The sequence below is a fragment of the Strigops habroptila genome, chromosome 5 (genome assembly GCF_004027225.2).
Source record: "Strigops habroptila isolate Jane chromosome 5, bStrHab1.2.pri, whole genome shotgun sequence".
In the NCBI taxonomy this organism is placed as follows: domain Eukaryota; kingdom Metazoa; phylum Chordata; class Aves; order Psittaciformes; family Psittacidae; genus Strigops; species Strigops habroptila.
The window spans coordinates 54821778-54844851 of record NC_044281.2 but is presented as its reverse complement, the minus strand read 5'-3'; the positions used below and the strand labels follow the sequence as shown (position 1 = coordinate 54844851).

Sequence of the window (23074 nt, the reverse complement as noted above, 5' to 3'; positions counted from 1 at the left end):
GTGCCTTCCCTTATCAAAACTACCACTGGAGGTAATGAAGTGAAGGTGGCTGTGCCATTTTGATCCTGAGAGACAAAACAAGGTGCTACAAGCTGTTGACTTTTGCATGTTAGGTGAATCTGGCTTGAAGGCTTGTAGATGTAGATCTGTCATGACAGCATAAGAGAAATCTTCCTCCAAGAGCTGCTCTGCTTATGCATCCATCTATCTGAAAACCAAACAGAAACTAAAAGCAGTGCCTTGTGCTCCCCACTGGCTGTCCAGCGTGTATTTTGAGGGAATAAGCAATTTATTGTCTAACGACTAGAAATAGCTGAGGGGAATTACAACTCACCTGAGGGACTCAGGCTGCTGCCCCAACAAGCGTTCTGCCAGCTATTGCTCACTACAGCGCTCAGCTGTGTGCTGCCATCCTCATGTCTTGGGTATATGTTTGTAAAGCTTTCAGATGATGCAAACCCTCCCATTTCCTCAAGGACAAAATCAAGTACTAAAATACTGGATGGTGCAGAGGAAGAGAAAATACAGCCAGTGCTCACATCTCACTGTTGGTGTCTGCCCCAATGCCCGGAGCAGTGTTTACTGATCTATACTGATCGGCTTTGTCTCTACTCATTTACAGGCTGTCCTCTAAGATCCACCAACAAAAACTCAGGCTCCTTTAACGTAGCCTCTAGGGCTGTAATCTGGCCTTTGCTGGGTAAGTCACAGCGTGACATTTTGCTGATCTTAAAATCGCAAGGCAGCGGTCAGCAGTGATGTCAGGCTGAAAAGGTTATAAAACCCTGTTTGCCTTTTCACCATTGTTCAGCTTGGAGTCACTTCCCTGCTGAGGAGCTGAGAGAGGCTGGACCTTACAGGGGAGCGCTCTGTGGCCTGTTTTGGCTTTCACATCTGATGCACTGGTGCCTGACCTGCCCAGGCAGGACTGTGGCCAGAGCATAAGATTTTGTGCCAGCCTGTTGTCTTCTACTGAGAGTTAGGGTAGCAGGCTTGCACCATTCTCCCAGGCTCATTAGGAGTAGCCCCTAAATTCTGTCCAGGGGATCAAAGAACAGATGTAGACACATTGTTCAGCTGAATACCACCCACACTAAAAGAAGTATCTACTCCAGAATACAAATATTTAAGAAAATACCCACTTAAAGTCATTGAAACATAATTAATAAAACCTTTTATATTACTCTACAGTACAATGTAAATTGTTCCTTTGAAATACAATTTTGAAATACACTAGATTACATCATTTAAATAATGGCAAACTTTTAAATTCATTATTAGTGGTAGCAGAGCTATATTTACAGACTTCTATTTCAGATGCAGTGTTATGTTACAGTCCCTAAACCAGTTAAATATCAGGCTTTCAATGGGGGTATAGTGCTCTTTCACAGGTTCTACACACACTTGGGGTGCATGTGTCAGAGAGCAAGAACTCCTTTTAGTCTTGTTTGCTTTTTTTTTCCTGTGTGCATGCAGCTGAATCTGAGCAAATTGATACCTACTTGATTTGGATTAAAGACGAAAGGCCTTTTTTTCAACAAGTATTTTGACTGAATATACAGAGGTGAATAATGAAATACAGTCCTTAGGAGTAGCAGTAGAAAACCAACTTGCATCCTCTGTTGCATAATACTGCACCTAATTTTGACCCTGACTTTACCTAATGCTGATGAAATACAGTCAATGGAAACCTCTCTCATGTTGTCAAGACTGGCTTTCAACACAATCCATGCAATGGCAAGCATCATACATCATTCTGCAGTGCGATATTAACAAGTTAAACTCAGTATTTTCCTCCAGAGATCTGCTCCTCGAGGGAAGCCCATCTCTGTATGTATATTAATAACAAACAGGTTGTGAGTCCAGAGGCTGGGAGACCAGACAGGCTGTGATGCTTGCTTCCAGTGCTGCTAAGAGTCCGCATGGGCCAGGCTCCTCCCTGTGTTGTCTATGGAGCAGAGCAGGCTCAAGCCAGCAAGGCTCTTGGTGGTCCTTGCACGTGGCACTGGTCAAGCCGAGTCTCCCTGCTTGCTGCCCACGCAGGACTCAGGGCCTGGTGTGAGGGGTGCTGATCATGATGTTGGGCAGCGCATTGCGCCGCTTCTTCCAGGAGCCCAGCTCCCTCGAGTACCGCCGGATCTGCCTGAACCAGTGGTGAGTCCGTGCCCGGTCACTGTCCCGGAAAACAAATGCCTCCCGCCTGATCTCAATGAGTTCAAAAGTGTCGTCGCAGTCGGGGTCAGTGGACACGATGCAATTACTCAGCCTCAAGGGCTCCCTGAGCAAATGGAACTTCCCGTTATTTTTGTCCCTGATGAGTACCAGCACAGCATCCTTCACGGGCCCTGGCTCAGCTGACTCCAGGCTAGACTCTGACACACGCTTCATGTTCACCAGGAGGAGGACCTGCATGTTCTGGAACTTCAGGGTCTTGCTGCCTTTCTTCACCCACTGGCCATCGGGGGGCTGGGCCAGCTGCAGAGACCCCTCCATCACAAACCGCGTTTCCTCCCGCAGCCAACCTACAGTTTTGAGGGCAGTTTCTCTCATCTCAATGTTGATGACTTCCCTCTTCTTCTTGCTGTCCTGGCGAAAAGATCGGAGGGTCCACGTGTTCCCCTCCTGCTTGGTTTTCATGTTGATGTGCTCCAGGTGAGACTCGATGCGGCTCTTGGCCTCCCGCAGGCTGCTATGATCCGGGTGGTATTCGGTGGTGGCCTTGATGATTCTGCTGAGCAGCAGTGGGTACTTGGTGACTCTTTGCAACGGGGCCATCAGGAAGGACCTCAAGTTCATCCGCCGCAGTGCTGTGTTGTCGTTCTGGGAGACATTGAGGAATATTCTGCAGGGATTTAAGAAGAGAGAATGAAATGGTAGCTCTTCTGCCAGCAGATGCTGCAATCCTAAATGCAAATGAGCAGTGCGGTGCTGACAGCTGCTGGGCACTGCAGCCCCCTCTCTGCCTTGAGAGTTCTGTCTTCTCAAAGATCTAAAAACAATTTCTGCAGCTGTGCTCAGCTCCAGAACAGTGATGAGGTGCTTGGGACACTAGCACGCGGCATCCTAGCAGTCTTCTGTTAAATTGTTGCAGAACAACAAGGGTGTGATCTTTCTCTGGTACACAGTGACGCAGGCACAAGGCAGAGACATCATCTTATATCAGATTACGTTAATTTGTAGCTCCTTCCATCATTAGATTACAAAGCACTCTAAACAAGAATTCAGTACTGTCATCATTTTAAGCTGGTGTAGTGGAAAGAGAAATGGCTCGCCTGACATTGCCCAATAAGCCAGGGCAAGGAACAGGAAACAAATTCCAGTCATGCATGCTTCACACAGTGGCTTTCCCCAGTGGAAATCCAGACTGTGCTCTGGTGCAGAGACTGAGAGCCATTCTCAGCTGAATGTTATTTGGTGACAGTTCAGCACAGTGGTCAGTGGGCAAACACTGCTACCACGAAATACAGTAAACAGTTGGGGATCAACCAGCTGCCTCAGTGGAGATATCAAGGATGAATATCTTCTGGAGAATAAATTATTCTCCTCACAAAGAGAGCAGCAATAACTGAAGAACATTAACATCAAACTTTGATCTAGTTGAGCTGACCTAGGCTTCACCCTCAGCCTGGTGCCTTCCTGTCCCCAAAGCCTGGAAGAATACACTCAGCCCTTTTCTCACCTGAGGAGCTCTTTCTCCTTCTCCAGAGCGTTGAGCATATTCACGGAGGAGGACTGCTGAAGACAGTAGGTCTGAAAGGCTGGCAGCATGTTGACGAACTCTAGAAATATTTCACCGATGCACACGGTCATCAGGTCATCATCACCCTGCAAACAAGCAATACAGCCCCCGCGGGGTTAGCTCAGCAGAGGCACAAGCACAGAGCCTGCATTCGGTCCTATCAGCATGAACCTACTGCAGGATCTGGTGAACACCACACCAAAGGTGCAACTGGGCACATGCTTCCTGGTGGAAAGGCAATTCCTGCAGGTCTGGGGGGAAGCAGTGTGTGGGGAGGGGAAGGAAAGCTGGGTTTACTGCTTTCTCTTCTAAACACTGAGAGCCATCCTTTCTACTTCTGTGAGCTCAGCCAGCTCCCCAGAGCAGAGGGTCAAAGGCCAGAGGCCAGAGCGACCTTGCTAGTCAGGAGGGTGTACTGGGGCCCTTCTTGCCGACAGGTCTGCCATAAGGCTAATGCAGCAATGCATAAACTAAGAGAGAGCGTTTTGGAGCAAACGGGCACGGGTAACTCAGGTAACAGACATGGCACTCAACTTCTACAGTTGCTCCCAGCAACTGGCCTGACTGGGAAGCAGTCTCCTTGAGTTGTGCTCTTACTGGCCACTTTGATGCCTACATGAAAAATAAATTGCATGGTAAATTGTTCTCTGATTTCTGGATGTGTAATAAAATAAGGGAATAGCAAGATTCTGGTGCTACATAATGCGCTTAGCTTTGTCGAGGTGTGTGCTGACATGCTCTGCACTCACTACTGAGTTCAGCAGCAAGAGAGGGAGCAGTTCCCTGGCTGCTGGCAGTTTTCTGGTGCAGTACTAAGCTCTGACTGCAAAGGAAACATGAAAGAGGAGACAGGGAAACCCACGGCTGTTTGTAGAAGCCTTTGTCTCAATAAATTATTCACAGGGCATGTCTGTCTTCACTGTGCCAGGTGCATGAGAGTTGTGTTCAAAGTTGCCAGGCTTTGAGATGTGTCGCTCAGTCTGACATGCAGGGTTTTACAAAGGGGGAGGAGGAATGTGTTTCCTAAAGAACAAACCATGCTGGTGAAACTGACAGAACAATAAGTGGGGTTTGGTTTCTTGAGGAAAGGAGGGTGTGGAGCTGATTACATGCCCTTTGCAGAGACTGCTGCTCTAGAGTCTTATTTCCATTTCTCTGCCCTCTGACCACCATGCTGGTGGAGCAGGAAAGTTCCTTGTGCAAGGCAGGGTGCGTCAGTAGAAGCAACTGGTGCACAGAGCTGTGAAGACCAATTGCCACCAGAGCGGGGAGCAGCCTGTGCTGCCTGGCCCCACAGCCAGCCTAGAGGTAAGCTGCAATAAGCTGGAACCCAAGGCAAATATACCCAAGCCAGCCTGAAGTGAGTCAGCTCAGAATTGCAAGAGCATGGCCTGTAAGCCCTACCAAGCTGAGCTCTGTGCCCCCATGGTTACACTCTTATCAGTGTCCAGGCTAACTGGCTTAAAGCTAACTTTGGTAATGGGATGACTAGGTCCTGTTAATGGGATAAATGAGCTAGACTGCTGATGGCCTGCTAATGTCAGTGGCATTACCAGAGCAGAGAGTGAGGCCAGCAGCTGTGACCTGGCACAGACCTACTGAAATCACTGGTTTACAGTAGCTGAGGGAGCAAGGGACTAGACAGATGACCAGAACCCAGGAGTCCTACCTCCTGATCATCTCGTCCACCTATGCTGCCTCACTAATAAAAAAACTGTTCCTGTCAGCCCAGTCTGGCCCCTTTGGAGCATGCAGCATCATACCTGGTCAAAGGCCTGATCGATCTCTTCCTGAAGTATCTCCAGGAAGCTCTCGTTGAGGTCAATGAGCTCCTGGATGTTGCTGAAGATGCCTAGGAGCTGCTCCTGGCTTAGCAGCCCAGCCGCCTGCATGGGGAGGTAGAACTCCTCTTTGATGATGCGCAGGTCCTCTCCATAGCTGGCCTCTGTGTTGACAAACTCCAGCACAGACTCCTTGCGCTCCGTCCTGCGTTTGCGGCACTTCTCGCAGAGGTCAGCCCGCCTCTGATTGCAGTTCTGCATGTCTGTCTCCACTGGGAGGTCCCTTTCTCCACAGTCAGTGCAGGGACGGTGTGCTTCCCAGGCCTGCAGGGAGCTCAGCATTTCGGATGCCCTGCTCCTCCACTTTCTGGCTGGTGTCTGGCCAATGCCACTATCTGCCCTCTCCACATCTGCTGACTTGGTCCGGGTGGCCTCACTGGGATCCTGGTCATCCCGGACATCATTCATGCCAACAATCCCGCTGTCTGTGCTCAGGCTGCTGACGTTACTCCAATGATGTCTGGAGCGAAGGGACCCACGTGGGGCGCAGCGGGTCTCATCAAAGCTGCCACCATGGCCAAGGTTGGCTTTTGCTACCACTGGACCTGAGAACAGACACAAACCATTACAGGCACTGCAAGGTGTACAGAGCTTAGCGAGGAGCTCAAGCTGGCACAGCCATGACTGGTAGGAACCCCAGGAGAGCAGCTAGATCTGGTGAAAGCAGGGCTGTTAGCTGTCTCCCCTCCTGTTTTGCTGCTATGACTGGTGAGTCAGAAGTAAATGGCTTCCAGGTGAAGCCCAGGGCCTGTCATCCCTGCACTACCGATACAGCAGAATAGATCCTGATTTCTTGCACACCTGGGTTAAACCCAGAAAGCTTCCCTCCCCCAGATCAACCGAATTACTCCATATTTACACCAGCATAGCATGGCTCAGGATGTGGCCCATCAGCCCCCTCTGAGTGTGCAGAATGTGGTACCATAGTCTCGCTGCTGCCGGCGCTTCTGTGCATGCTGCCGTGCTGCAGCTGCAATCTTCAGCTCCAGCTGCTTCCTCTTCACCGAGTCTGTTGGCATGGGGTCACTAAAGTGCGGCCGCAGCCGGCACTCCCGCTGCGCCTTGGCACCATCTGCGCTCTCATGGACAATGTCAGAGCTGGACCGGCGGCAGCTGGAACTGGGGGTCTGCAAGAAAGGCAAGAGGGTTTGGAGCAAGGTGGTGGTCAAAGCGGCACCTGGTTTGCAGCCACTGGACTTTAGTTGCCAAAGGAGAAAAAAGGAAACTCATCAGTGGTGGGATTGTAAGTGCAGCTCTGCTATGCAATCATTAGAAAATCTGTCCCCCTCAGAAATCTGCCTTGCTTAGCCCTAACAGCAGGGACCCCGCTCCCTTTGCTGTCATGTTGCTCTGAGTACAGTGGCTTTGAGGTAGCAGCATCACAACTGTCAAATAACCATGAAGAAGTCAACAGCATAGCCCTGGCTAAGAGCCTGAGCCAGTCCTCCAGGCATTTGAGCTAGCTTGCCTCTATCTCTGAATGCTTCAGTGCTGCAGGGTCAGGAGGGCCAGCCTCTATACCTTACCTACATTAGCAGCTTGACCAAGTGGGGGCTAGGAGGGCGTCTGTCTGATCTTCAGGACAGTGCAGGAGTGAGGGGCTGGTGCCACACTGAAAACCATTAAAGGGTTATTGCTGAACTCCCTGCAAGAGATGCAGCGGCAGATAGGCCAAGGCACAAAACTGGCTCCTGTTTCATTAACTGTAATAAAAAGGGAACTAGACATGCTTCTAACAGAGTTTAATTGCTTGTGAGAGTCAGTGTGATTTCAGATCCCACCCTCCCAGCCTGACCAGTTCCTGCAACAAAGGGAGCCTTTAGAGCTTCTGAGAAGTAAAAAAAGCCCTGAATGCCCAAGATGAGAGGGGAATTCCTCTCCCTTACGTTCCCTGCAGGTGGAGTATCGCTGGATGTCTCATTGCTTGGCTTGTCCTCCCAGGTCTCTGTTGCCATGGACATCGCTGTGGGCTGTTGGCTGTCCTCAGGAGGTGGGAGATCAGCTTCCCTCAGATCACACTGTCCCTTGGAGGGGGATTTGCTGGCAGTCTCAGCATTGCAGCTGCAAGGGAAGAAGCAGACTGATTAACATCACATATGCAGTTCACCTGACGTTCCAGATGAGACTGAGCAGCAAGCCCAGGTTCGAACAACCGGCTGCAGCAGTTCAGGAAAGGTGCAGGCAGGACTGGTCGGCATGGATGGCACTACATGTATTTCAGGGCCTCTAAACACAGCTCAATTATAGCAGTACAAATTGGGTAATTGCACTCATGCCATCATCAGTCTGGGATATCAAGCCTTGGGTACTCACAAGGCATTTTTTGTATCTATAAAACACGAGGTTCTCCCACAGGGACCAAAAAAAGATTCTTCCTAAGTAGGCCATATCCATATTTGCTGCTATTTAAAGAGATGTTGTCAACACAGAAACCATATTGCTCATCTGGAAGAAAATCACCTGCTAAAAATCATAATACTTTGAAGAGATTAGAGGATTAAAGGAGCTTTCCCTCTGTTTTTCATCTCATATGATCCCAAGCCTGCTGAAGCCACTGGAAAGATTCCCTCTGCTTTCAGTGAACTCAGGATCAGGCCTTTTGGTGCCCTTAAGAGCCCTGAAAAGATTGGCAGAGTCTGTTGTTCTCACTTAGCAATTCTGGGATGCTCCTGTTCACGCCTGGCTGGTGCTAACAAGGGCCTGGCCAGGCTGATGCAGGCAGCCTATTCCAACCCCATGTTCCCCTCTCTGTAGACATCACCACCCCTCCAGACAGACACAGTCTGCTGCAAAACCACTGACTTGACAGAGTAGTTGACAGGCTTGTTTGTGATACTACTTGTGATACATTTTTTCCAACAGACTCTCTAAGACACCTTTTTCCATGCATAATGAAGCCTGCTTGGAAGAATAATAATTTTCTCACTTTGGATTTACTTGATTTTTATGGGCTTGGATTCTTTAAAAAAGAAAGGTTGTGAGGACTGGATATGGATGTTTGTATATACAGGAAGCCGGTGTCTGGAACATATTTCGGGGTATGCATGTATCTTATGCTTAACAAGAGTCTATGACAAAAATCTACTGTTTCTTAAAGGCTCCACTTGTGAACTTATGCTGATAGGTCATACTGCTAATGTGCGATTCCAACACTGTCAGCTACAAGCAAACACATGAGACAGATGGGCATTTTCCTTACAATGCATGACAGTTGGCTCCAAAACCAAACCATCAACCAATACTGAAATTGCTGAAGAGCGAACAAATCTCCCAGAACAGAAACTGGCTCTGTTGTCAGGCCAGAAAAGTTGGTTTGCGACTTCCCAGCTGATGCTTTTTCATCTTCCTGCATTTATGCTTTCAGGCCCGAGCTGACACTACCTGAGGATTTACCAACTTAAAGAGTTGAGCCATGGCTACGCAGCAACAGCACGGTGCTAACAGCAGGCTCCTGGCCTTCACTTTTTGCTGTGCGAACTCCCTGCCATGTGGATTTGGAAGCATCACTTGTCTCCTGCAGGCCTTTTCTCTCCAGTCTGTAGAAAGGGGATATCAACATCAGTGCTGTCATGGAGCAGTCTGTAGTACAGGCTTGCAGTAAGAGCAGCGCGCACACACAGCAAGGCTGTGGTCCCACCATGGTACTGGCCTGGCCTGGTCTGTTTTAAGAGGTTTCTGTCTCCTTTCTCCCTCCCATTCCCAGCCATGTTTGGGGTACCACTCCTTCAGCCCTTCCAGTGTAGCTGTCTGGGTGGCCATGATCTAAAATCAGTCTTGAAATTATCTGATTTTACAAGAATATCCTCCCTCATGCATTCCCAGCCAGATCATTTCATCCATGTTTCACTGAGTTCTGTGAAGTATGAACAGTTCTGTGGGACGGAAGGCAGAGAGTAAGGAGCAAGAAAGCTCTTGAAGAGGATCTGCCACTGCCAGAAACCACAATTTCCAAAAGCTGCTCCTGCTCAAACAGCTTCTGGTTGAAACATGGAGAAAGAAGGGGTCATACTGAGGCACTGAGAGGCAATGGGATGCGTCCAAGGTCAGTAGCAGAGCTCAGAACTGAATCTTCTTGATCACACCACCTCTCACCATACAGACCATACTCTCAGACAGACGCTGAGCTTTCATTTGTCATTTTTACATTTTTGTAGTGCTTCCAGATCATCCACTTAAACATGGAAAGTACTCTGCAGTATTATTTCTCCTCTAAATGAAACTGACAGTAGCTCTCTGCTGATAAGGTCTGCAGACCAGATGCCACTCTTTACTGTGGTTTCCATAACCCAATAAGGATATTTTAAAAAACATCTCCAGACATGACCTGCAGTGGGAATAAGAGCCAATACTACCCACAAAGGTGAGCTAAGGAAGGGTGACTGGAGACTTGTGAAATTCAACCACCCCATGGTTGGTCAGCTAGAGGTAAGAAAGGCAATGATGCAGAAGCAGAGGCACTGGGTGTGTGCGATGGAAATGCACATTTCCTTCACGGTCTCTAGGGTTGTACCATTGTCCAGGCCACCAGTTCTCAGTCCTTTCCATATGTTCCTGACTTTTTCTGACCAGTGGAAACATTTTGGCCACTCCTTCCCTGTTGGCACCTGCCTTTCAGACTTGGAGTCCTCTGCTATGGGAAGCTGTTATTGTACCCACCATCTTGGTGTCATCCCAAATACACCCCATCACTCTTTTCAGGAAGCCTTCTTTCTTACTCATGCCCTTTGCTTCCTTGTGCAGGTTTCTGTTGCTACCTTTTCCCCATTTCATGGACAGGAACCCCAGGTCCTTGCATGTCCTTATAATGAGCAATTTGCTGTTTAAACAATTTCAGAAAGTAGACTATAGATTGAAATCCCTACAGGATTTCCACCTAGATCTCAACGCCCCTTCCCAGCCAGGACTAAGTTAAAGGTATCCAGTGACCTATGAGGGGGCTAAAGGTGCCATAATTATGAAGCTGAAAATTAAATCTTCCGTGATGAAATATTAAGCCATTTGAATGAGTCTTAAGTAATTAACTATGAATTACTAGGGAGGCAACTAACTCACCAGACAAAACTGCTTTGCAAAACTGTAACACACAGAACCACTAGAAAGAGAAGACAATTTCAGCTGTCTTACTCTGTGATGCTCCATCACAGTATCTCTATCAAAGGCTTGCTGAACTCAGTATCTGTGGAAATGGGACCAAATCCCCAGCTTTCAGCTCATTTCATTTGAGACTTACTTAGAAAAAATGTGGCCTGGATATCAACAATCATAATTTAGGACCCAAGACATCCAGACAAAAAGTCTCCCACCTCTGCAGTGAGAATCGACTTGAGTTATAAATGAATATTTAGGCACATTACAGTCTCAGGTGAAAACGCTGGAAAACAGAAATTTCTGGATAAAGGAAACTGAAGTTTTCCACTAACCAGTACTGTGGCACTGGAACAGATTTGTTTTCCTTCTACTATCCTGAAGAAATTACAATCTTTACCATTAATGGTATTACTATGGAAAACAAACAAGCCAGTGTGGTTCCTTCACATGAAACAACCTCTGTACTACTGGAATCACTGTCATTCTCAGTTTTAGATCAATTTTTATGTTCATAAAATCACCTCATGTATTTTGACAAATCCAACTAGGGAGACTGAACACATTTGCAGAAACAAAACCCACTGCAGATATTAAATGTACAGAAACCACACTGAAAACATGAAAGCCTTAGGCAGAAAGTGTTTGGAGGCAGGAAGAGTAGTGGGGAAACAAGATCATATGCACTACCCATTTCCTGTGTACTTTGCTATGCACAAGCCTTGGGTTCCAGATTCTAGTCAAACCTTTCATCTGCATGGAGACAGCTGTTCTTATTCTCTTACATCTTGTGCCATTCTGTGTATTTCATTTCACATCTGATAAAAATAGCCTACTCAATAAAAGTGGTTGCATACCATAGCTCTCATATGTTTCTTCATTGGATTTTCATACTCTAGAACAAAAGCACTGGGATGGACATCATAAGGAATCATTTAGGGCTCCAACACCACCTACTTCCCTTTGGATTAGAAAGTTACAGAAGTATTTCTGCTTGTCACTCTGTCTCTGTCTACGTGGGCAGCTTCAGTGTCTTTCAGACGGCTCTTATTCCTGTGCAGAAGTCACTATCATCTCTAAAACCCAAGTCCAGCCTCTGAGCTCTAGCATTCCAGAAATACCAAGCCAGTGTACAAAGTTGATGCCCTGGCATTTCACATACCACACCTGTTGATGTCAGAAGCAGCCAGGAACCAAGTCAAATGTAATTCTTGGCAACGCCAGTCCTGAAAGACAAGTGTATGGAAACAAACCACTCCACCAACCCTTTCTCCTCCTTTTCTCATCAGGCTTATCTAGTCTTAAGACAGTGATAACTGCCCCAAACTCCTAGCTTCCAGAACTTTTCTCATTCCTGTTGGGCCACCTGCCTGCATAGAAAAGGATCCCCATTTCTTTGGCAGGAGGGAGGCAACAGGAATGCAGTGTCCAAAACCAGGACAGAGAAAGCAGTCCTTGTGAACATCTTACCAAGAGAAGAGGAAAACCCTGGCTGGAGAAGAAGGAGGAAGGCTTTACGCAAGTATTTTCTCTCACTGCTTAAGCTGCGTTGGCAGAAGGACTGTATTTGCAAGTACTATCACTCACTGCCTGTGCTGGTCTCCAGAGGGAATTTAGACACTTGTGGCAGCCCCCTTGCTCTTACTGGTTTGCCAGTTCACATACAGGCAGCCAGTAAGAGCACTTGTTGCTGCATGTCACGCTAGCTGAACTCATGTCCTGCAGTGGTGGGATGGACTTTTTTAAAAGGAATCATATTAATACTTTGTATCTCTCAGATGTTGCCTACTTTTAACAGGTGTTAAAAAAATGAAAAAAGACGTTTCAACAATTTATTCCAGAAATAAAATGGGTGGAAAATTGTGTGTCAGGACTACTAATGACTGCTGTCTTGACAGGAGTAAGGTGTACAAAAAGGCAAAGTCTACATGAAAATGCTTTTTGATGTTCAATCCCACGCAAAGATGGAGTTTAAGCTCAACAGCTTAAAGACATGTCCATGTGGCTGTCAGAGACCCTAAGACGAAAGGCTCTGTCAACAACGTATTAATGCTATGGGAGTTAAATGTATGTGTCAGGAGAGAGACCAGATCATTAACAGGGGAACTTTTAGGTGACCCCACAGAGCATGTTACCTTTTCTTAATAAGTTCCAAGGCTGAACCTATGAATTCATCCTTCATTTTTTGTAGCTTAGCTCCATAGCTGGACAAGTCTGTGGCTTCTAACAGCAGCGATGAACAGCAAGAGGACTGGGCTTCAGAAGCCAGCGACTGCCCTGCAAGGTGGAGGACATCATTTAATTGTCTTGTTTCTCCTTTCTGCTGCTCATCACTGAAGATCTCCTGCCCAGCTCTGTGTATCGCTACTGCCTGTAAAGGTGATCGTGGAATAGGGCTAGAGCAAATGGGGACCGGTGATCTATCTGGGCTGCAGATTTGGAAGTCTCCATCCTTCACATCAGGGCTGCTCATCCTGAAATCATCCCATGTGTTTGGATATTGGGAAAAGCCAGCAGAGGTGTGGTTTTCATGGAACACATCATCGTCATCCTCTGCTGTGACAGCAGCTTCATTCACAGCTTTGGCCCCCAGAACTTCTGGACAGACGTTCTCACTGCTCTCCTCCTTCAGGCTCTGGTTTGCAAGCAGACCCTTATTCAAGCAATCTATTGGCCCACTGCCGCTGACAGATGAATTTGCCTCTTTACTTCTCATTTGCTTGAATTCCTCAAAGGTGGGTATGTAAAGCCTCCCTTTGCAGAGGCCTTTCTTGCTTTGTTCCAGTGTACCTTTGACATCTGTTTCCTCACTATATTGTTCCATGGTTTCTGCTGTTCTGGATTTGGCCATCTCATGGATTTCCCTGGCATGCTGAAGGGGCAAATTGGGGGAGCTGTTCTGCCTTCGGAGCTGAAGCCTCCTCTGAGCCTCCTGCTTGATGTCTTCTGGACTGACAATCCTGTGTGCAAAACACGGTCTCTGCCTCCCTGTGAGGTTGTGCCTGAGAGCAGTGTGTTCCACCAAAACTGTGCAGCAGTTGACAGCACAACCGTTCTTGCACTGCTGGCACATCTGGCATGCAAAAAACTCCCGGGCCATCAGGTCAGGCAGGGCCACTTGCGGGCGCACTGGCTTACAGGGCTCTGCCACCTTACTGCTGTGTAGCCTCAGCTTCTCCTTCAGCTCTTTTTTGGCATCCCCATGTAGGGCTCTTTCCCCTGCAGAAGGGAAGAGCCACTGAGGCACTCTGGCAAAGGGAGGGAGGAGCACATTCTGTGCTGATTGAGATGTCTGTTTAGCACCGAGAGAAAGGTTCCTCAGAGAGTCTGATGTGCTCTGCACTGGGGCCACATCCACACAACCTTCTGTCCGCTGACTGGTGCCTCTGTAGCGAAAACTGATCTCGTTATCCAGGCTCCGGCAGTGAGAATACAGCCCAGAGTCAGCAAGTGTTGCCCACTGAAGGTTCTCCACGCTCCGATACATCCGGTTTTCCACAGGACTGGCCAAAGGTGCCTTGCCTGTGTGGCAGTAGTCTAGAGTGTGGAAGTCCCCAGAAAAAATATGAGTGTCTAGGTTCTTTAGTGGATGCATGCTGTCAACTGAAAAGTCCTTTAGGCCATGTTGTGCATAAAGCTGATTATTTTGGCAGCTCAAGATCACCCGGCAGTGTTCCTGTCTCTCATCAACACTGATGTATGTCATAGCAAATGCACATGGAGGCTCTAAGACAGTGGCGTCTAGGGGGAGAGGAGGGAGCTGGGGTGTTGCTTAGATGCCAGTCAATGTCCACAGACCACAGACAGCAAAGTGTGCTGCTGGGTTCTCAAGAGAGCTCTCACATGGGTTGAGTCGCCATGCGTAGAAGACCTGTGAATGGAAGGAAAGATGAGTTACTGAAGCAGCCTGGTGATGGCTCACAGGATGCAACAGCACGTCTGCTTCCAGGGAATGCAGAAGCCAAACACCAACAGCTTGGGTAGAAACAGAGCAGCATAACTAGGAGATGAGCCACAGGGCGTGGGGCAGGGAATCTTTTCCATCTCTAGGCAAGCCAACAGTGGCCTTACACTCCCATCTGAATTTGGAGAAGTTCATCCTTCCTATCCTTGGCAATTCCCTCACAATAACACTTTCCGACTCTACTGATGAATGCTCAGAAGTGCTTGCTGCGGGCTTAGCTTACTCACACAGCAGCGCTTACAAGAGATTGTAAGGTTCTTTCCCTCAAATGGGGTGCCAACAAGAGTGTGTGGGTTAAGGAGGAGGCTGAGAGTGGGAAAGGATGACATGACAGTGTGATCTCCTAGAAGGCTCAAGTAGTGAGGATGAAGAAGAAAGCTGACTGGTGGTGGTTTTGTCCCCGAGAGTCACACTGCTTTGATGCTTTGATTTACCCTTTATGGGATAGATGCAGATGATCTAGTGAGTGGTAGCCAAGCATTTCTGAGGCCTTTCCAGTGCAGAGACAAAAGTACTTCACAGACTCTCACAAATGCACCCTCCTGACCCCTTAGCAACAGCCCCAAGTGATGACCCCCACGACAGCTCAGTGGAGGCCCAGACAGAAAAGGTGGTTTCCAAGGCTGTTGCTATGATCTGTGTTGAGCATTCTAAGGCCTAAGGAATCTAAGTGACCAAATCACATATTCAGAGCAATGGAGAAAATTAAAGCCGAAAACTTCAGTTTGGGCCAGGAGGATGAAGTGTCTAAATCATCCTTCGAAGTGGAAAGAGCCTCCTTACATTGAACATAGAGGCTCCACATGCCTGGTACGAATTTAGGCCTCATGGACTTGACAGTCACACAAGACGTCAGTGTCTGCTACAGCCCTGTGCACTCCCTCCCTTGGCAACCAGAGGCAAAGGAAATGAGTGAGTGCCACACACAAAGGAGAACAAGATTGGGCAGGGGATATGGGGTTCTCCTGAGATTCATTAAGGGCACACAGAGCTGGCATGGAGGGGCATCGATCTCTAATAATAAGCCAGGCAGGAACCAAGCAGGTTGAACACCCAGGAAGAGGTCTTGCTAAAGCAAGACAGGACCATGTAAGCTTCAGCCCAGACTGTGCAGCTGGATTCTCCCCATGCTGCCAACCATTCAGGCAGCACAGCCACCTTGACCAGGAGGGGAATGAGAGGCTTGTTACTCCCTGAAGGCTAAGACACCTCAGGCACCTAACCATGTGAGGCACCGACAGACATCTGCCATCTGAGGAGAAGTCTGAGGCACTGTATTGCCTGGACGCTAATCTTGGTAACTCACTGGTAGCTTGATTCACCCGTTGCTTAGAGTGGGTCAAATTAGAATACTTTCCCCACATTAATGAAACTATCTCTAATCCCAGAGAGAGAAGGCAGAGCTGCTCCTGTGGATCGCTCCAAAACGAAGAATATTATTCTTGGACTTCATAATTGCTAAAACTAAAAATTAAAACTAGCTCTCAAAGTGTGGCTGTTCCCCAAGATGTCACAGGCACTTCTCACCCAGTCTTCTTGTGGTGGGGCTGGAGTTCCCCCTTCTTCACGGCTCTGGAGGAGCCCACAGGTGAAACATGAGGATCAGGACTTTCTGTGATCATAGGTTATAAATGATCTGTCAAGAAAGAGAGAATGAGATGATGTGAGAGCCAGTCACTGAGTTGAGAACAAGGCTCCTGGTAGGGCCGAAGAGCTCCTGTGAGAAAGTGCTGTTAATGAGAGTTGCCATGGCCTGTCAGGTTGGCCTATGATCAGGTCACAGCCATGGGACTAAAAGCTACCATGTACTTTCTGCACTCTGGTTTCAGATCAAATAGAAAGAGTGAACAACCCTTACTATAGTGAGGGCTGAGAATAAAGCAGTCCTTGCCCAAGGCAGGGAGCTACACACAGTAAGGCCTGAAAAGAAACCAAGACCCATGTGAGGCAGGTTCCTGGGCTACATGCTTGTTTGGCAAGCTCTGCGTGTATATGTGTGAGAGCAAGGGGGCCGGAGAAGAAAGTGCACAGGCAGGGGGAGAAGCAGTCACGAGGAGAGCAAGGAAGCAGAAGCACAGGAAAACCAGGGTGGGATATACCTGTGGCTGCTCCCTTCACCAACAGATGGGGCAGCACTGAAAATACAACTGACTTGTGTCCTGATGGTCTCTCTCTGGGTGGAAGTTCACTGCTGGGGCCCGTCGCGCTGACCCTTCTTTGGGCTGCAGGACAGCTACAGTGACACCAGGTGTGGGTGGCAAATCTAACCCTGCCCGCTCACACAGGCGGGTTTTGCATCCCCCCGTTACGTGGGGGAATGCCTCAACTCCTCCTTAGCCCTACCAGAGAGCAGAGGCCGATTTCCCCACCAGGCGTGGAAGGTGGCAGTGCTCATGAGCTCTGCCAGGCAGCCCGGAGCTGCTGCTGCTTTGCCAGGGCAGGATTTTCCACAGGATGTGCATGCGGCTCCAAGAGTTGCTTTCAGGGAAGGAGCGGCTGGGAGAAACCTGCGGGCAGAGTAGGGCCGGCAGAGAGTGAGGGACAGAAAGGGGGAGCCAGAGGCAGGTTTGACGAGCGAGGGACTCAGAGAAGACAAGAGAATAGCCAGAGCCGGCTGTGAGAGATGGCAGGAGACGGAGACTTTCCAGAGGAGGCTGTGCAGTTTGCTGACGGACAGCCGGGCACCAAAATTTACTGGATTAAGTGGAGGAAAAGGGGAATTTTCTTTCCAAATAATTTATTTTAATCTTTGTCCCATCAAAGCTGAGTTTTCTTTCTCTAAGAAGTGACTTTCTGTTCTAAGAAAACACTTCAGACATGGGAAGCCCCTTTGATACTCTGAGGAGAGCTCAGAACAAAGGTGCACATGGTAGCTCACAGGTGAGTGTGCAAGGGAGATTGGTGCCCTGGCTGGAGTGAAAGGGAGCCTCAGAAATGGTGAGTTCTGTTTCACCTCATGCCTGCAAGGCAGCTGCAGAGATCTCATAACAGCCAGCTTGGACAGGAGCACCTTTCTTCCCTGTCACGCTATCCTTGAAATAACCACTTCTGTCCCATTGAACTCTTCTAATCTTGCCCATTCCCCCCATGTCACTACCCTGAGGGCTGTGCACAGCAAGTCAGGTAGCGAAGCTTGATTCCACTGAGCACCCAGGCAAACTGCTGCCCGAGTCATGACCTATGTGCTGAGGCACAGCCTGTTTTCCCCACTGCCCAGGGACACTTAGAGCAGGAAGAAAGCAGAGGTCACTCTAAAACACCAGATAATTCTGACCTGGCCTGTAACCAGGAAGCACTGAGCCCTTCTCCCTCCTTCCCTTGCGCTTGTATTCCATTCCTCATGGCAGACAGAAACAACAGCATAGTTTCAGCGCAGATGCCTGCATTAGTCAGTTCAGTGACACTGCTATAATATAAGGCATGTGTCTATACACTCAACTCTGAAGTAACATGACCACAAGCATGTTCTAGGCACTTTGGTGGAGGACAGCACAAGACAGAGAAAAACTATCCGAGTTAATTTGCTTATGGTTGATAAGCTGAAGATGATCTTTCAGCACATCAACCGTTGCAGGCTCGCTATACATACAGAATATTTAGCTGCATTCTTGCATGGTCACCATTGAGGAAACACTGGGAACTAGAGCAACATGGCTGAGTTTGTCCTTCCATCATCTTAGAGCTATAACTACATCTGCAGATGATCCGAGTTATGGAAATTAGCAAATATCACAGCAATGGGAGGCAATGGAGAGAAGTAAATGCTAATTTCTCATGTGGTGATCCAGCTCTGGGTCCTAATTTACCCTCGTCTAAAGAGACACAGCAGTCCTAATGCACACTGTGTCCTCTTCTAGTTAAACCAAACAGTGACTTCCCAGTTCTTTGTTGCTCCCCAGTATACATGAACACTGTGGGTTGATGCTGCACTCCTGTGTTTACCCATCTGGGTACTTCCAGGCAGTCCTGTCCCTACTTCCCCAAAGCTAGGGCTTTATTTTAGTCTAGCAATCTGCCAGGCCGATGCTGACTTATTCCATGCCAAATGGCAGAAAGGAGCTTAGTGTTGGCTGCTGCTGTGGAAATGGCATATCATTGCTCTTCGATCACGTTGTCTGTGCAACATTTGCCTATTCCCTGGCTCAGGGACTGAAAAGCTCCTGGTGGTTGTGAGCCTTGTGCCTTAAATGAGCATAAGACTAAAGGCATCATGTGCTCAACTTATTTTCTACCATGTGATTTTCTTTAATCAGCTTCTCATCCACAACTCTGATAAGTGCCTGCTTGGAGACTTGCCACTAACCTTCATTTTAATGAAAAATCCCCCCAAAGAACTTACTTCTCAAGGATTAAAGCTTGAAGAATAAGCTATTCCTTCCCATATATGTAAGAACCATTCTGCCTGGTTGACCTTCTCAGCAAAGCCCCAGACCAAGTGGCAGGGGAAGCAGTCAAGCACAGGATAAGCTGTTCAGGTCATGTCCAAGGACTCCAGGAACATAAGGACAGGGGACCACAGAGCCTCATGAGGCGTCAGAAAAGAGGCCACCAAATCTGGCAAGGCTGAGTAGGTTTGCCAGTGCTGCTTCAAGGAGTTCACTGCAGCAAGATTTGGTCGATAGACTTGTCAGACAGGGAAGCTTGTTCCATAAGATGGTGGAGAGCAACTTGCTGTGGTCTGCCCTCTTCTGCCTTGATCAGAGAGATCAAGTGAGTCTGGTACATTTTTGACTTTCCACATTTACATCATCTCAGTCACAAGCAAATTAACTTCTGAGTCATGGCCATCACACCAAACTCCTGTTTCCAAGGGAGGGGAGTAACCTTACTCCATCTTGAAATAAGAGATTAAATTAACCTTCGGGTCTTGTTCTAATTTCTCTGCATTGGGTTTTGCAAATTGAACCACTGAACAGAGGTTGATTTATTCTGGAACACAGTCTCCGTTTTATTTCAGAGATCTAACCAGCTAGACGGATGCAAACGGCACATTTCAAAGAGCTGTACAAAGGATTTTAGCAAGCTATAATATACTGCTGTGAGGTTTTGCTATCTGATACAGCAACTTCATGGACAGAGCATGATCTGTCTACATCTGTGTCATGCAAACCACTTCAGTTGCTTAGCAAACACCAGCAATCTCAAAGGAAGGAATTTTAGATACATCTATTATTTCAAGTTAAACGTTAACAGGAAAAATAAAGGTGCCTTGGCTGTGTTTGCATTCTTAGCTATTCACTTAACCAGAGCTGTGCTGCAGGAACTAGTTGATGCGGTAGGAATATTAGGTGAGTGCAGTTTATTTCTTGGGTTTTTTTATCTGTTCTTGCAGCTGAAACAGGAGCAGGGCTTATATAGTGTCTGTTAATTGCAGCAGGAGAGGTACAACCACAGTAGTTACCTAAACCAGTACAATTTCCTGGGTATCTTTTCCTTCCTCGGACAAAAAGCTAAGCTTAACTTCCCTTGAGTTTACAGTATTACCACTGTTCTCATTGTCTACTCCATGACATAAATCAGGATTGCTAACAAAAGGAAGAACTGCCATTTTGATTTCAAAACTAAGTAAAACAGAGAAAACCATAACCTCTATAGGCTGCTCATTGTATTTATAGTTGTTGTATATCATAAGCATGGACCACATCGTCTCAGAGACAGCTTGGTATGGGGAACAAAGTCTCTCTTGAACCTCTGAAGATCCAGTGCAGCCCAGGGTCTAGGAAGCTGCTGAGAGCACAGGCAATGGCATTAAATTTCTGCTGTGCAATGAGCTGCTTGTCTTGTCACACAGAATCATAGAATAGAATCACAGAATCGTTTAGGTTGGAAAACACCTTTACAATCAAGTCCAACCGTTAACCCAGCACTGCCAAGTCCACCACTAACCCATGTCCCTAAGTGCCATGTCTGCATGTCTTTAAAATACCTCCAGGGATGGTGACTCAACCATCTCCCTGGGCAGCCTGGTCCGATGCCTGACAACCTTTTTGGTGAATATGTTTTTCCTAATATCCAATCTAAACCTCCCCTGGTGCAGCTTGAGGCCATTTCCTCTTGTCCTATCACTTGTCACTTGGGAGAAGAGACTGCCCCCACCTCACTGCAATCTCATTTTCCTCCTTGCACATCTCTTTTTTTTCTTTCCCCACTTTCCCAACTCTTCCTCCATCCCACTGCATTCAGCACAAGTTTACGCAGCTCATCTGTGGTTGCTGCTTAACAGTTACCATTTTTGAAGCATTACAACTGTTACCATTGCCTGAAGAACTGGTCTTGGCAATGGTCAGGGCTGACTGACCAGAGCAGCCCAAAGGTATACACATGCCAGCCAGATGTACCAGAGAAGAATCTATCCACACTATCTGTTGATCATCATGGGAACTTCCTGCTGTGGTACACCAGGAAGAGTGTAGGCATCACCATAACTTCACGTGAAGTTTGGTCAGATTGGCTCCTAAGCAGTCTCAAGGCAGTGGAAAAGCTAATCACAATACTTTGTAGAATCACTTAAGGTCTTAAGCATTCTTGTCTCCCTTTCTGTGGGGTTACTAAGCTGTTTGGGAACTTTGCTTTATTGACATGGAAGGTTTAACCTGGGGCGGCCTACTGCTCCACACATCTGTGCACTTGGCAGCAGTGCCTTTGATGAGTTTTTCTGGCTGCTCTTTAAGTCTCAGCAGCTTCTCCTTCTTGTGTCACAGCATGGTTTTCTCCTTGTGTTTGTCCTTCAGAAAGGCTGTGATGACACGATGCTTCCAGCCTACCTTGAAGGGCAGGCATTCTAGCACACTGATTTGGGGCAGCCTACTTTTCAAGATGACCTGTGTTCCCTCTTGATTCCTTGCTTTGGGAAAGGGAACCCCCTTTGGTTTCACCAAAGCACCACTCAATCTCTTGGACAATACTGCTCCAACAGTTGTGCTGACAATGCAGCAGAGGGAATAGAGTTTGAGAAGATCAGCGTTCACCTTGCAGTGAAGGAAGGCTTAGCATGTTGGTTACTGTGACCTGGAGACACCAGTGTGACACGCCCATCATGCACCCCAGGAGATGGCATCACCCACCATCTGCCAGGCCTTCAGTGAATCAACACCCTGGTTGCCCACAAAGTTCCTTTGGATGACTCCTCAAGAGGATGAAAGTCCCATTTGCAATAAAGTCCTCTCCTGGGACAGATCACCCACAGCACCTATGAACTTGTATGGTGCATCTGATTGATAGACCCTGCACTTGTTAACACCATGAGCCACTCTGCTCCCCTCTTACAGCTGGTGAAAGAGCCCACGGGGGCTCTTTTACAACCACACAGAGCCAATGCTCAGAACCCAGGTGGTTTCCCCTGTCCCATGTACACACCATGAACCAAGCATTCCCATGCCTTTGGGTCATGCAGAGCAGATCTTGCCTACCACCCACCTTGGTCTTGGCATACACACACAGCAAGCAGTATTAGCCTCGTAAGAAACCTACATGAACTGAGCACAGCCTCCAACCCTGCCTCATACTTGGCTCCAAGCTCCCTGACTCAGACACATGCAGTTCGCAGGTGCAAACCTGAGCCAGGAAAACCTATCCAGCCCCCTGTGAGACATGGGAACTACAAGGCCCTGCATGAACCCCCTTTACAAGCCTGGCACCTCTACTCCTCCTTCAAATTCCTATTCTGCATAGATACAACATTAGCACTAACTGCAGAAAATGGCTGCAACATGGCTACAAGTGAATTTATTATTCCTAGGGGGGGTGGGGAGGAGAGGCAGGCCGTAAAGGCCAAGGCTGTGACTCGAAGCTCAGCTCCAGCAAAGGGTCCAACATCAACTGTAACGTCCCAGTGCCAGCTCCAGACCGTTCCCTGGCTTCCAGGTGACAAAGGTTGAGTCCCCAGCACAACCGCGCCAACTCTCAGTCAGTTACTAGACATGCCTTTGTGAGGCAGCCCAGTACAGCCAGCCTAGAGGCCTGTCTCCAGCAGTGATCAGTGGCAGATGATTTTGGAAAGAGCAGACAGATAGAGCATGTTTGCAGCAGGTAGGTAATGAGGTGTGGAACTACAGATCAGGTCATCTAAAACCAGCTTGATCCTCTGCATGTATTTTATGAAGGCAGAGGGGACAGTGCAAAAAATGCAGGCAGCATGTTGGGTTAGGTGAATATGAGAACTAAGGGAGAGAAGTAAATCAAACCAGTAGCAGTAAAGAGCTGGCCACTCCTTCCACTTGCAGCATGTGACGAAGATCAACAGACCCTTCACCTAAGCACTCGGCTGAATGTTTTCTCCTTATGTGCACTGAAGATCAGCTTTTCAACTCACAATTTTCACTTACTCTCTGGCAAGAAAGAAGTAAAAAGCCAAAACACACTAAATGGGGAAAAAAAAACAGTCTTTTTTTTTAAACATTACCATTTAACTCATGACGTATCTCAGGATGTGCAGGGTGTGAGCCA

The 23074-nt window shown here is 47.8% G+C and overlaps 1 protein-coding gene across 4 annotated transcripts in view; it reads right to left on the bottom strand.

Moving 5' to 3' along the window:
- Window positions 1-1161: 1161 nt before the first annotated feature.
- LOC115608869 overlaps window positions 1162-23074 on the bottom strand; it is a 47027-nt gene continuing 25114 nt past the window's right edge. For 2 of the 4 annotated variants that reach the window (XM_030488335.1, XM_030488334.1), the window contains 7 exons: window positions 16157-16265; window positions 12801-14536; window positions 7467-7641; window positions 6503-6707; window positions 5503-6125; window positions 3680-3825; window positions 1162-2842 (listed from right to left, as the gene is read on the bottom strand). In XM_030488335.1, the coding sequence (XP_030344195.1) occupies window positions 2047-2842; window positions 3680-3825; window positions 5503-6125; window positions 6503-6707; window positions 7467-7641; window positions 12801-14371 (3516 nt within the window). In that variant the 5' untranslated portion in view covers window positions 14372-14536; window positions 16157-16265 and the 3' untranslated portion in view covers window positions 1162-2046. The remainder of the gene's footprint in view (window positions 2843-3679; window positions 3826-5502; window positions 6126-6502; window positions 6708-7466; window positions 7642-12800; window positions 14537-16156; window positions 16266-23074) is intronic. The other 2 variants (XM_030488336.1, XM_030488337.1) reach the window with 2 other exon arrangements.